General features: G+C 50.4%; 1 protein-coding gene across 1 annotated transcript in view; it reads left to right on the top strand.

Annotated features, from left to right (window-relative positions):
- Positions 1-8,498: 8,498 nt before the first annotated feature.
- Positions 8,499-11,628, top strand: part of LTK (leukocyte receptor tyrosine kinase) — a 165,552-nt gene continuing 162,422 nt past the window's right edge. Inside the window, exon 1 of the mRNA XM_074998858.1 lies at positions 8,499-8,580. Coding sequence (XP_074854959.1) covers positions 8,526-8,580 — 55 coding nt within the window. The 5' untranslated portion in view covers positions 8,499-8,525. The remainder of the gene's footprint in view (positions 8,581-11,628) is intronic.

Genomic DNA, 11,628 nt, shown 5'->3' with positions numbered 1-11,628 from the left:
CCTCCAGCTTCCATCCAGGGCACACTACACGATCCAGTGTTTACAGCCAGGCACTAAGGTGCAACCGTATTTGCTCTGATCCATCAGACAGAGACAAACATCTACAAGACCTTTACCGAGCTTTCCTCAAACTACAATACCCACCTAAGGAAGTGAGGAAACAGATTGACAGAGCCAGACGGGTACCCAGAAGCCACCTGCTACAAGACAGGCCTCGCAAGCAAAACAAGAGAATGCCACTGACCATCACAAACAGCCCCCAGCTAAGGCCTCTCCAGCACATCATCAGTGATCTGCAACCCATCCTGAACAGTGATCTTTCACTCTCACAGACCTTGGGAGGCAGCCCTGTCCTCGCCTACAGACAGCCTGCCAACGTGAAACAAATCCTCACCAGCCACTGTAGGTCACGAAACAGTAACTCTAAGCTTGGAACCAATCCCTGAAACAAACCCCGCTGCCAACTCTGCTGACATATCTACACCAGTGATATCATCACAAGACCTAACACCAACCATATCATCGGGGCTCCCTTACCTGCACATCTACTAATATAATATATGCCATCATGCGCCAGCAATGCCCCCCTGCAATTTACATTGGCCAAACTGGACAATCTCTACATAAAAGAATAAATGGACATAAATCAGACATCAGGAACGGTAATGTACAGAAACCTGTGGGAGAGCATTTCAATCTCCCTGGACACTCAGTGGCAGATTTAAGGGTGGCATTCCTGAAACAAAGAAATTTCAAAAATCAAATGGAGAGAGAAATCTCTGAGCTGCAGTTTATTTGCAAATTTGACTCCATTAAGTAAGGATTGAACAGAGACTGGGAGTGGCTCACACTTTACAAAAGGAGCTTCTTTGCCCTAGGTGTTAATATATCCACATTAGACTAAGAATGGGCCATATCGCCCCCCCACCCCTCGCATCTTATCTGACCTGTTTTTTCCTCTCTTCATATATACTACTGATAAAGGGCCTTTTCCACCTGACTGAATAGACCTTGTCAGCTCTGGCCCTCCCTTTTACTGGGACTCCAATCTTTAAATACCCCTCTGAAACCACTCCCCCAACTCACACATCTGATGAAGCGGGTCTTTGCCCACGAAAGCTTATGCTCCAAAGTATCTGTTAGTCTATAAGGTGCCACAGGACTTCTTGTTGTTCTCTCTGTGCTATGCTTGTTCAAGAACGCCTCTTAAACTATAAGAGCCACAACCACAAACTTGGTATGCAGCTTCCTCCTACTGCAACTTAAACCAAGGTCAAGGATTGGTTGTGCCTGGAAGGTGGGAAATGCCTGAAGTCCCAGGCTTTCCTGGAACATGGAAAGGGAGGGGGCAAAAGGAGGAGAGAGGTGAAAAGGCAGGGCACAGAGAAGAGGGATGTGATACTGATGCGGCCACTGGGGCAGCTGCAGCATGGAGAGAGGCCAGCAGGAATGGGACACAGCTATCTTGCCTGCCATAAAGCCCAAGTAAGTAGATCCCCTGCCCCTGCTGTGGAGAGCCTACAGGCTGCAGTGGGGGCTGCTGGAGGGGGGCAGCCCCCCAGATAGCCTGCAGGCCATGGGAAGGGATGCAGGAGGCTAGGGGCAGCCCCTGGAACCTCATTCCACCCAGACAGCCTGTGGAGTTGGGGGGTGGAGCTGTTGCAAGGGGCACAGTTGGGGGGCCAGCCCCCAGAGCCTGCCCCCCAGACAGCCTGCAGACCATGGGGGAACCTGCTGTACAGGGGCCAGCCCCCTGGAGCCTGGTACCCCTCAGACAGCCTGCACACTGTGCAGGGGCCACTGGAGGAGAACGATCACTGGAGTTTGGCCTGACCCCAGACAGCCTGCAGGCTGTGGAGGGCAACTGGAGGGGTCAGCCCCTGGAACCTGGTCCTTCCCTAGGCACCGGCATGCTATGGAGAGGCTTTAGAGGGTGGGGCTCCCCACCCAAACAGCTTGCAAGCCATGACAGGACAGTTGTAGGGAGCTGCCCCCTGGGGCCTGCCACCCAAACAGCCTGCAGGATGTTGCATGAGGAGGCAACGGGGGGAGTGGGGGTGGGGGACAGCCTCTGAAGCCTGGCCAGGCCCTGGAGCGTGCCACCAAACAGGCTGTAGATGGAGGGAGCTGCTGGAGGCTGGAGGTAACCCCTAAATTTATGCCCCCTCAGACCAATGCAGACCTGAGGGGGCAGCAGGAGGCTGAGTTCAGCCCACAGAGCACTGCCCCGCCACAACAGGCTGCAGGATGGGGTGGCCACTACCCCAAGCAAAGACCAGCTGGAGAAGCTACACATCTTGGAGTCAGCAGCAGGTTGGGGGCTGCCCCCAGAGTGCTGTTCCCACCACAGGCTGCAGACCCGGAGCATCAGGGAGCAGCTGGAGGCTGGGACCAGCCTGCAGAGACCCAGTGCCCCACCCCACCCCCCGGCAAGCATGCAACCCTGGATCCCTCTCAGGAGGAGTCACTGGCTGGGGGGTTGAGGCCCAGCCCCCCTCTGGAATTGCAGTTGGATTGAGAGTGATGCCCTAGCCCCCTGGGAGGAGCCTCCAGCATAGAAGCATCACCCTCACCACCACAGGTGGGCTCAGTAACCCCCGCATCTTCCATCCCCCTGTCCTGAGACCCCTGCCCTACCTTCTGCACTTCCCACTTGCTGTGACTTCTGCACCCCCACCCCCTGCCTTGAGCCCCACCTCCGCCTTGAACTCACACCAACCCCCTGCCCTAAGGTACCCACCCCCTACTCCTGCTCACCCTGAATCCTATCTCCAGCCTTCCTGTTTTCTTCAGTGTTGAAAAATGCTATCACTGGGGAAAAGCAGACACATTTGTCATTTATTTTCAAATAATCCCTTCAGTTAAAGAGCCGAGCAACACTGGATCCATCTTCTAGTAAGAGTGTAAATTTCCTCATGCTCAAGGAGTGTGTGGGTTGCCTGCTGACCTTGTATTGAAAATCAAGACTGACTATCTAACATGTCTTCCTGTAGGTAGAGAGACAGCAACAGGCCAAAAGGGAGTTGACCCTTCCTGATGTCCTTTCCTGTCAAGTAATAGCTTCTGATCAGCATACACTGAGAGAAACCACTAGTGTATATACCATGTGCTTAGTTCTCCAGGCTAAATTGAATAATAATGCTGTTATGGGTCTTGTAGACAGCCACACACCTCGGGACAGAGTGGCCAGTCGTGGCCCTATCGGCCAGGAACAAAGAGAAATGTCAGAGAGGGAGTGTTCCCTGGAGTTCAGGCATGATGACGTCAGATGGTTGGTACCTTTCCCGTTCGAAGTGTCTAAACTCAACACTCAGCCTCGTATCCAATTCAGAGCAGCGAGTCTACAAAGCCCACCTACGCACAACCTGCACCCCCCCAGCCCCCTTGATCACTGCACCTTCTCACTGCCTCTGCTGAAGAGCCCTTTTCCTCTCCTGCTCAAGGATTTCCAACTGCTGACAGCAAAGGAGAAGAGATGCCTCTGAAATGTACATGTAGCAATCAGTCAGGCTCTCAGTTCTTTTACTAAGGAGAAAGGCAAACAGATGCAGTGATGCTGAAGATGAGCAGAGGCTGTGTCTACTGTCTGCTTTAAGGGACCTTGGCTTTTATAAGCATCACAATCTGCCTGTCTTTGTCACTGAAGAAGCCTGTGGATTTTTGGAACTGCCTGCCCATCTCCTGAGCAATGTTCCTGCTAATATTTTCCAGTCATGTATGGAATAAATTGTGTGTGAACCAAACCATGTGGGAATGTGCACCAGTGTGGAAATACATGCTGCCAGCCACTCTGCCAATCACTGGGCTGCATTTAAATCTCTCATGGGTGGCTGCCAAAGCACTCAGCTTACAGGGAACAGTGCTCCTGAGGTACTTTCTGGTCTCAGTTTCTCTCAAGTAATCTGTGCCTGGCAACTGACACCATAGGGCAGCAGGGGCAACCTTCTCAGCCAGTAGCCCAATATATAATTTCAAGGAGCCTCAGCTCACCTCCAAGCTCCCTTTTTCACCCATCCTGCACCCTTTCTAGCCCCTTAACTCTCCTAAGCTCTTAAGAAGTTGAAATAAGAATATAAAACAGCTCCTAACCTGGGTTCCATCTCCAAACGGTGGGTTCAGAACAGCGGTTCAGAGGTTGCTTTGTACTTTATTTTCCTTTGTAATCAAATGTGATTTTTTTTCATAACACAGTTTCCCTTGAGTGTCACGATTAAGAACCCTGGGAGTTGCAAGGGGGCTTTGGTTCAGAGGCTGGACAGTTCTGATCTAGGGCAAGGTGCTCAAATAATGGGATAAATAAAATACTTAAATATTTGAATGCTTATCAAAGAGCCCAGAAGCTGGGGCTATGGGCCTCAAATACCTCAACCCCTAAGAAGCCAGGAATCAAGACACACAACTGCTTCACTGCTGCTTTCTTTGCTGTTGAAGTTCTGGCTAACAAGAGAAAATCCAGGCGGTTTTGTTTCCATGACTTGGTGTGCAGGCTCTCTTTCTCTCTCTCTAGTTTATTTTTTTAATTGCATCATGAAACCCATTTGTACTTAAGTAGAGGTCTGTAGTTCTGTCGATACACAAACCAACCGTCCTGTTTATTAACTATAAACAAATAATTTGAGACTACATTCTTGGCCTTTGGGAGACATCTGGAGGGAAGGAAAATAACAAATCACTTGCAGCTTTTTAACATTAAAATAACAAGTCAATGTGCTTCATTCATTGAAACCTCACTCACGGAGTTATACCGGCAGAAAACTGATGAACGTGGTACAGAAGGAATTATATATGTAAGAAACTGGAGGAACGCAGGGATGAATCAACCTTTAGAGCCTCATGCCTGTAAACACTTATGTAGCCCCTTTAGGTGAGTAGTTCTGTTGATATCATAGGAGTGTGGGCAGCTGGGTGCAGACAGTGACAGGCTGCCAGGCAGGCTTCTTCTCATCCCAGACATGCCCTCTCTTTGTCCTAGCATAACTCCTGCATTGAGAGCACTTGCAGGAAGGGGAGAAAGCTTTGCTACTTCTGGTCTTCCTCTGGAGCCGCAATTATGGTTGTGTATCCCCTGGGAGAAAGGTATCTTAATTTTGTATTCCCTGGTTTGCTATACTCAATGGGCTGTTTGTTTACTTTTCAATCCTTGTTATGTAGAAGGCAGGGAATTAGTGGCGGGGCGGGGGGTGGGGGGGTAGCAGCAGCTCTACCTCTGCCTTATCAATGCTCTTTTGTGGGAGAACAAGTGTCTAAGTAATGTTCTTGTCACATCTGATGTAAAGGATGTTAAACCTAAGTGCTGATTCAAATCTGCTTTATGAATGTGTCATGAGGAACAACAAATAAGGGGTTTCTTTATGTTAAAGATGGGGTGATAAGGGAAAGCTGCTGCTATTTCTGAGTGTGATTGTTGGGAACAGAGGATTTCAGACTTCAGGGTGAGCTATTTAGCTTAGATATGGCCCTTGGATTGAATATCTACCCCCTCCTTCCCACTCTGACAGGTTAACAAAGGTCGGATTAACGGGAATCTGACTGCTCAGTCACAGCATCTGGCTACAACTGGAGAGCGTTCTAGGTTTGATTTATTAGACCCAGCTGAGGAGGAATTGTCTTTTTCATAAAAGAAGTAAGGGTGAGCAGGGCCCTGGTTTAGTAGAGAGATCCAAGAGTGAGAAATCCTGGCAATGGGAAGTACCCTCTGTCTGGGAAAGGTAGGCTGAAGAGGGCTACGGGGATGAAATGTATCCCTGTGGTGGACTCTAGGTACAAGTAAGGCCCAGTAAGGCAGTCCTGAAGCTGCTGTTTTTAATAAGGAGCAGGGAGGACCTAGGGATAAAGCTGGGGTCTAGCAACCAGATGAGGCAGTAGTAAATACAGGTTGCAAGGAAGCAGTCCTGGGTTCTGAGAGGTAGGAGGTGGCTAACAAAAACAGTAGTGCAGCTGAAGGAGTGCTTAATAAAGAGTGCCCAGGCTGGGGCCCAGAGCATAGGTGGGGACTAGTTTCCTGCAGTAGCCAGAGGAAGATGCATACCAGCTTTACATAAGGCTTATGAGCTGAGCAGGGGCTTGAGAACTCATTGAAGAAGGCTTTTTTGTTCTGGAATAGTCATTGGGCTTTTTGTCCTGCTAGAAGGTGTGGGACTAAAATGTCAGCTGCCTGGAGGGTTAGTCCACCACAGGATTGGATAGTAACAGAGAGGAAGCCGTGCTAGTCTATACACTATCAAAACAAAAAGCAGTCAAGTAGCACCTTAAAGACTAGCAAAATAGTTTATTAGGTGGTGAGCTTTCGTGGGACAGACCCACTTCTTCAGACCATAGCCAGACCAGACCAGACTCAATATTTAAGACACAGAGAACCAAAAACAGTAAGCAAGGAGGACAAATCAGAAAAAGATAATCAAGATGAGCAAATCAGAGAGTGCAGGGGTTGGGGGGGAGGTCAAGAATTAGATTAAGCCAAGTATGCAGATGAGCCCCTATGGTGACTCAGAATTGGTTGGAGTGACTATCAGTAGAGGGTGCTAGAGGAGACAACCCTGCTATGCCCTTCCTAGCTATAAGTGGGCACACCTGCAGTGAGTCCCCAGGGCCTCATTATCACAATAGGGCTGCTCCTCACAATCTTTAATGGGTTTATCTGTGTAGCACCCCCTTGTACTTGGGGTTTGCTGTATTATCCCACCATACAGGTGGGAGACTTGAGGCAGAGTGGCTGAGCAGCTTGTCCAAAGTCCTAGAGGAAATCTGTAGCAAAGCAAGGAATTGAGCCAGCATCTCCAAAATCCTAGGCTAGGGTTTGTACTACTGCATCATCCTTTCAAGAACAGCCTCCAATCCTGGCTGGTGCATTTGCAGAGGTATGAGAGGGCTGGCTCTTATTGCATAGCAATCCTGGTCTCACCAGATTGTCCTATCCCTTGAGAATTTAAAAGAACACAGTGCTGTGATGCCTTTGAGATTCCCTTATCTCTATCTTTGCACCAGTTGGAGTAACAACAGCAGCTGTGTCAAGAACAGAGGTACCTGAGATTTGTGCAAATTTGCCACCAACACCAATGAAAGATTCAGAGTAGATTGAGGGAGCTGTGAAATTGTGCATTGATAATCCACCTCAAGGTTCATAATTAAAGATGGACTTCAGGGCTCTCCACTGGAGTTTTACGTTCCTGGTTTAGAGGGAGTCTAAGCTAATGTAAACTCTGCCTTCCTCCACCCCTTTCAACATGTATGTTATTAATCTTAGACTCCTTCAATACTCGTTTAGACTCACACCGATTTACGGCTGTGTAACCCCCACCTGCCTGTTATGCGTTACCATGTATGTCACTGGAGGTTTTGAAGAACAGATGATGAAGATCAGGGATTGTCCAGGAGGCTCAATGAGGGGCTGGAGTAAAGGATCTTTTGAAGGCCCTTCCAGCTACACATTTCTGTGATTTCATCAGAGATGGAAAAAGTACCCCAAAACTTACTTGAGTAAAAGTGCAGCTGCTTTCACTTCTGGATCCATGAGTACAATCAACATGTGACACATCTATGTAGCTGTGTACTTTTACTCAAATGATTTCCCAGAGGCATACCAGTGACTTGTACTTAAGTATGCCCCCCCCCCGCAGCTGTACTTTTACTCAAGTAACTTTTGGGGTACTTTTTCCATCTCTGGATTTCATCCCTCTGAATTTGGTCCTGCAAATCTAAGGTAGTGTAAAGTGATGCAACTCCCACAGTTGAGAAGCCAGAGGGAGAAAAAGCTAAGAAGTAAAGCACCTACAGGGAGGGTATCAGAAGGGGGAAAGTAAAGCACATGCAGTCTGTTGTAAGGCACTCCTCCTGCTCCATATCACCCAAGCCTGATTCCCTTGCACATGGGTATTAGCCGACCTAGGGAAGACTAGCTGAGGGTAAGGAAATCTAAATTAGCCTAAGATGACGTGGCAGGAGACTGACATCCAGGTAAACCTATTTTTCTAGGGTTACCAGAGGAAAAAAAGGACACCCTTAGAGGGAGTGTGTCTGCGTCACTATCTACCCACTCAGGCTGTATTCGTCTAGTGTTGCACATTAATACCACATGAGTAGATATTGATACTCTCCCTCTCCGGGGTGTCGTCTTTTCTGAGCGGTCAGATAGGGTAACCCTAACTTCACAGCCACCTCCGCTACATGGCCTCAATGTGGAATTCCCCGCGCTGGCGGAGGGCGAATGGAGCGGTTCTATGGAGGCAGCTGCAGGCTGAGCGCGGTTAGGAGGGGAACCCCCGACGACAAGGCTGAGTTCCGCGCTGCAAACCGGCTGCTTGTGCTTAAAGAAAACGCACGCGCTGGGGACGGGAGTGCGGCTTCGCGGGTGGGCGGGTCCTCCGCGCGGTTGCCCCTCGGAGCGGGGTGGACAACAGGGCGGGGTTTAGGACCCAGGGGAACCTTCTGGAGCGGGAGGTGGGAGTTCCAGGAGCCGGCAAGAGCCGGAGCGCTAACCCACGAGCCGGAGCAGAGCGCGAGCGAGCGGCGCGGGACGCAGCCGAGTCATGGATTGTCTCCCCGCTGCGCGGCGGCTGCTACTGCTGTGGGGCTGCGCGCTGGGTAAGTGGAGTAACTCCACCCCCCCCCGATTTCTCCGGGCGGGGGGAGGGACAACAAGTGCAAAGAGCCCGTCTCTGCCACGGGCTAGTCCTGACCCCCCGGCCTGGCTTTGACTCGCCCAGCGCGGGCTCCTGGAACGGGAGGCGAACCTGGGCGCGGCGCGGGCCGCTGGGGATGCAGGCGGCAGCTCCCCCTGGCCGCGGGGCCCCGGTGGAGTTTGGGGGGGGAGCCCCTGGGTCAGTGGCCGCCCCCCTCGCTGACAGCCGCGGAAGGCTTGGGGGCGGCCGGAGTTTGGCGGGAGCCGGGGGGATGCTGCGGGGCGCCCCCTGGCCGCTCGCTTCCCACCCTGCCTGGGGCACCGAGCCACGCCCCAGAGCCGGCAAGGGAGGGTTCCCAGGACCGGCCACCGCGCCCCGCAGCCCCCGTGCGGACAGGAGGTGACGCCCGCCGTGGCTGCTGTCAAGCGAAGTCGTCCTGCTGGCAGCCTAGTGCCCGAGCTGCCTTCCCTGCGGGCAGCTCGGGCTGCCGGCTAAGCGCTCAGGAGCGAGCATCGCGATTGCCCTCGGCCCATCGCAGGCCAGGGGCTGGTCGCTGGAAGCGGAGCCTGGTGCTTCAGAAGGGGGCGGCGGTGCTGTTTCTGGCTGCCTGCCGGAGTTGGTCCCACGTGGGCGGCTACAGTTGGCTCACCCCCCTTGGAAGCAGGGCTGTCTGTTTCCCTGGCCGTTGGAGAGTCCCAGATATTTGCTGGCCTGGGGTCTGCTCAGAGCGCTTGAGTCTTGTTACAGCCTCTGCTTTGATTGGCCTGATTGTGCACCGGCAGTCTGTGAGATTATAATTAGGGTTTCTTATCCTACCTGGCTGGTGGGCTCCTAATTTGAAGGGTGGTTGTCCTAGAAAGAGGCGGGTTAAGGCAGGTGTGTGAGCTAAAGGAAAGCAAAGATGCTGTTTGCAAGCTCTATCCTGCCGCAAGTCAGGAAGATTCTCAGGCATCCAAGAAGGGACTTGGACACAGATGCTGCCTTCATGCTTTTATGGGCTTTACAGGGAGTGATCTGCTCTGTTTGGCAGAGGGAAGATCCTGAGACTCAGCCCCCAATTCTATTAGAGTCCAAACCTGTTCCCAAAGGAGTCAGTAGAAATCTTGCTAATGATTTCAACTGAATCAGGATCAGGCTGCTCGTTGTGGGTTGTTTCTTTCCCAATGCCTCAGCAGTGAAGACAGCTCCGGACCCACTTTGATCTTCCACAAAACACACATTTCTAGTGGTGGTGCCCTGACTGGGCCATGTCCATGGGGCGTGGTGTCCCTCTCTTCTGCTGGTGAAGCTTTCAAAGTGCTCATGCTTAATGGGGAGGGGGTGCCAAAACCGTCCAAAAAGCCAGGACAATCATGTGGAGGAAAGAAGCCTGAACCAGGGCGTTCATGGGGAATGCACTAGCCAGCCTTAGGGGATGTATGCTGCCTCTTCAGGGGCCAAAGTAGAGACTACAGCTCTAAAATTCTTTTTTTTTGGGGGGCAGCATGATTGTCAGATGAAGAGCCTAGTGTTTCATGGTTCATGCTGTTCTGATAGTCCCCATTCCGCCCCCAGCTGCCAGCAGGTTTCCTCTGGGAACTCCGTGAAGGAGCAAAAATATGCCACACCATTTAAGGCTGAGTGCTTGTGCCTTGTTTTGATAGAAAGTTGAAAGACCAACATGCACCCTAGTGGAGCCTCCTGTTTCTAACACGCTAGTGTTTCCTGACTATACCATGCAGTGCTTTAGTGCAGGATTGAGCAGCTGATTACTGGTTATGACTGAGACTCTGCAGCTGAGATTGTAGGAACCCTTCTGTGCAAACACCTATTTTCAACCCTTTGTACACTTTGCAGTGAAGTTTTTATGGTGTGGGATTTCTCATGCTTCGTTTCAGGAAAGAGAAGTTTGTTTGTTTGTTTTTTTTTGTGGGGGTTGGGGGGGTGAAGAGTTACAGAGTAACCTGTCCAGTCCCTTTTGATTTACGCAACATTAGAGCAGCAGAATTGGAATTAAGAATGTGCAGTTATTAGGCATCGCCAATTAACCTTAATTTCTTGGTAACCTTCTGCAGGCAGCAGCCAGGGAGTTTCACACCTTGTTGTCGGACTTGTCTACACAAGACTGTTGCACTGGTTTAACTTAATGTGAAAATTTAAACTGGTTTCCTTAAATCAGTGCAAACTTTCTCTGTGGGCACCCTTATTGCAGTTTTACTGAAGTCTATTGGTAATAAGCTTTAGCACCTGAAATTAAACCTGTGTAACTTTCATATGATATTAGCGTTAACCAGGCATTTAGGTGTCCCTTTCCTTCCCTTAGTCTACCTGGAGACGAGCATGCTATGACCTGAGAGGAGATAACACTCCCCCACTTTTTTTTTGAGTTGTGGAATAGCCTTTCTTTTATTAGTCCTCACTTCCTTTTTATTAGATTGCGCCGCTTGTAGTCCCAGACCAGAACAGCACCAAGTGATCCTTGAAAACTGTCTTAGGAGGAGGCTCCAAGCTCCCTTACTAAGTGAACAGCAGTTTTTCTATGGATTTATTGTCTGCCTTTGGGGGCATGGTACCAGATGCTGCTAATAGCATTGAAGGCCAAACAGCTGCAATTGAGTGCCATTTGGGCATGTCTTGAAATGGAAAGAAGCTGATTTTAGACTTGAAAATTGAGTATGTTGAGGGAGTCTCTGAAGTATAATGGAAGTGGTCAGGTTAAATGGAGTGGAATTCTGTTTCCAGGGGAAATTTGCGAAGCAGTGAAAACTGGGGCTTTTCAGTCTCTTATGCAGGGAGGATGCATTGTGCAAACAAAGGCTGGAAGGAGTGTGGAATGGGGCAAGAGCTCATACGCACTGTTATTTTTAAGTCTGTCTTTTCACCTGGAAGATATGGTCCTTCAACAACTAATGGTTGGACTTTGCTTCCCATTGTCTGTGCTCTTCAGTTCACTACACTGCTACAACACCATGCTTGCAGCCTACTTAGAAATGAGAAGATTCGGTCAGAATAATGTTTATTGACGTTGCCC

Source organism: Carettochelys insculpta, chromosome 6, assembly GCF_033958435.1.
Source record: "Carettochelys insculpta isolate YL-2023 chromosome 6, ASM3395843v1, whole genome shotgun sequence".
In the NCBI taxonomy this organism is placed as follows: Eukaryota; Metazoa; Chordata; order Testudines; family Carettochelyidae; genus Carettochelys; species Carettochelys insculpta.
The sequence above is the reverse complement of the archived record's forward strand: the minus strand, read 5'-3'. Positions and strand labels throughout refer to the sequence as shown.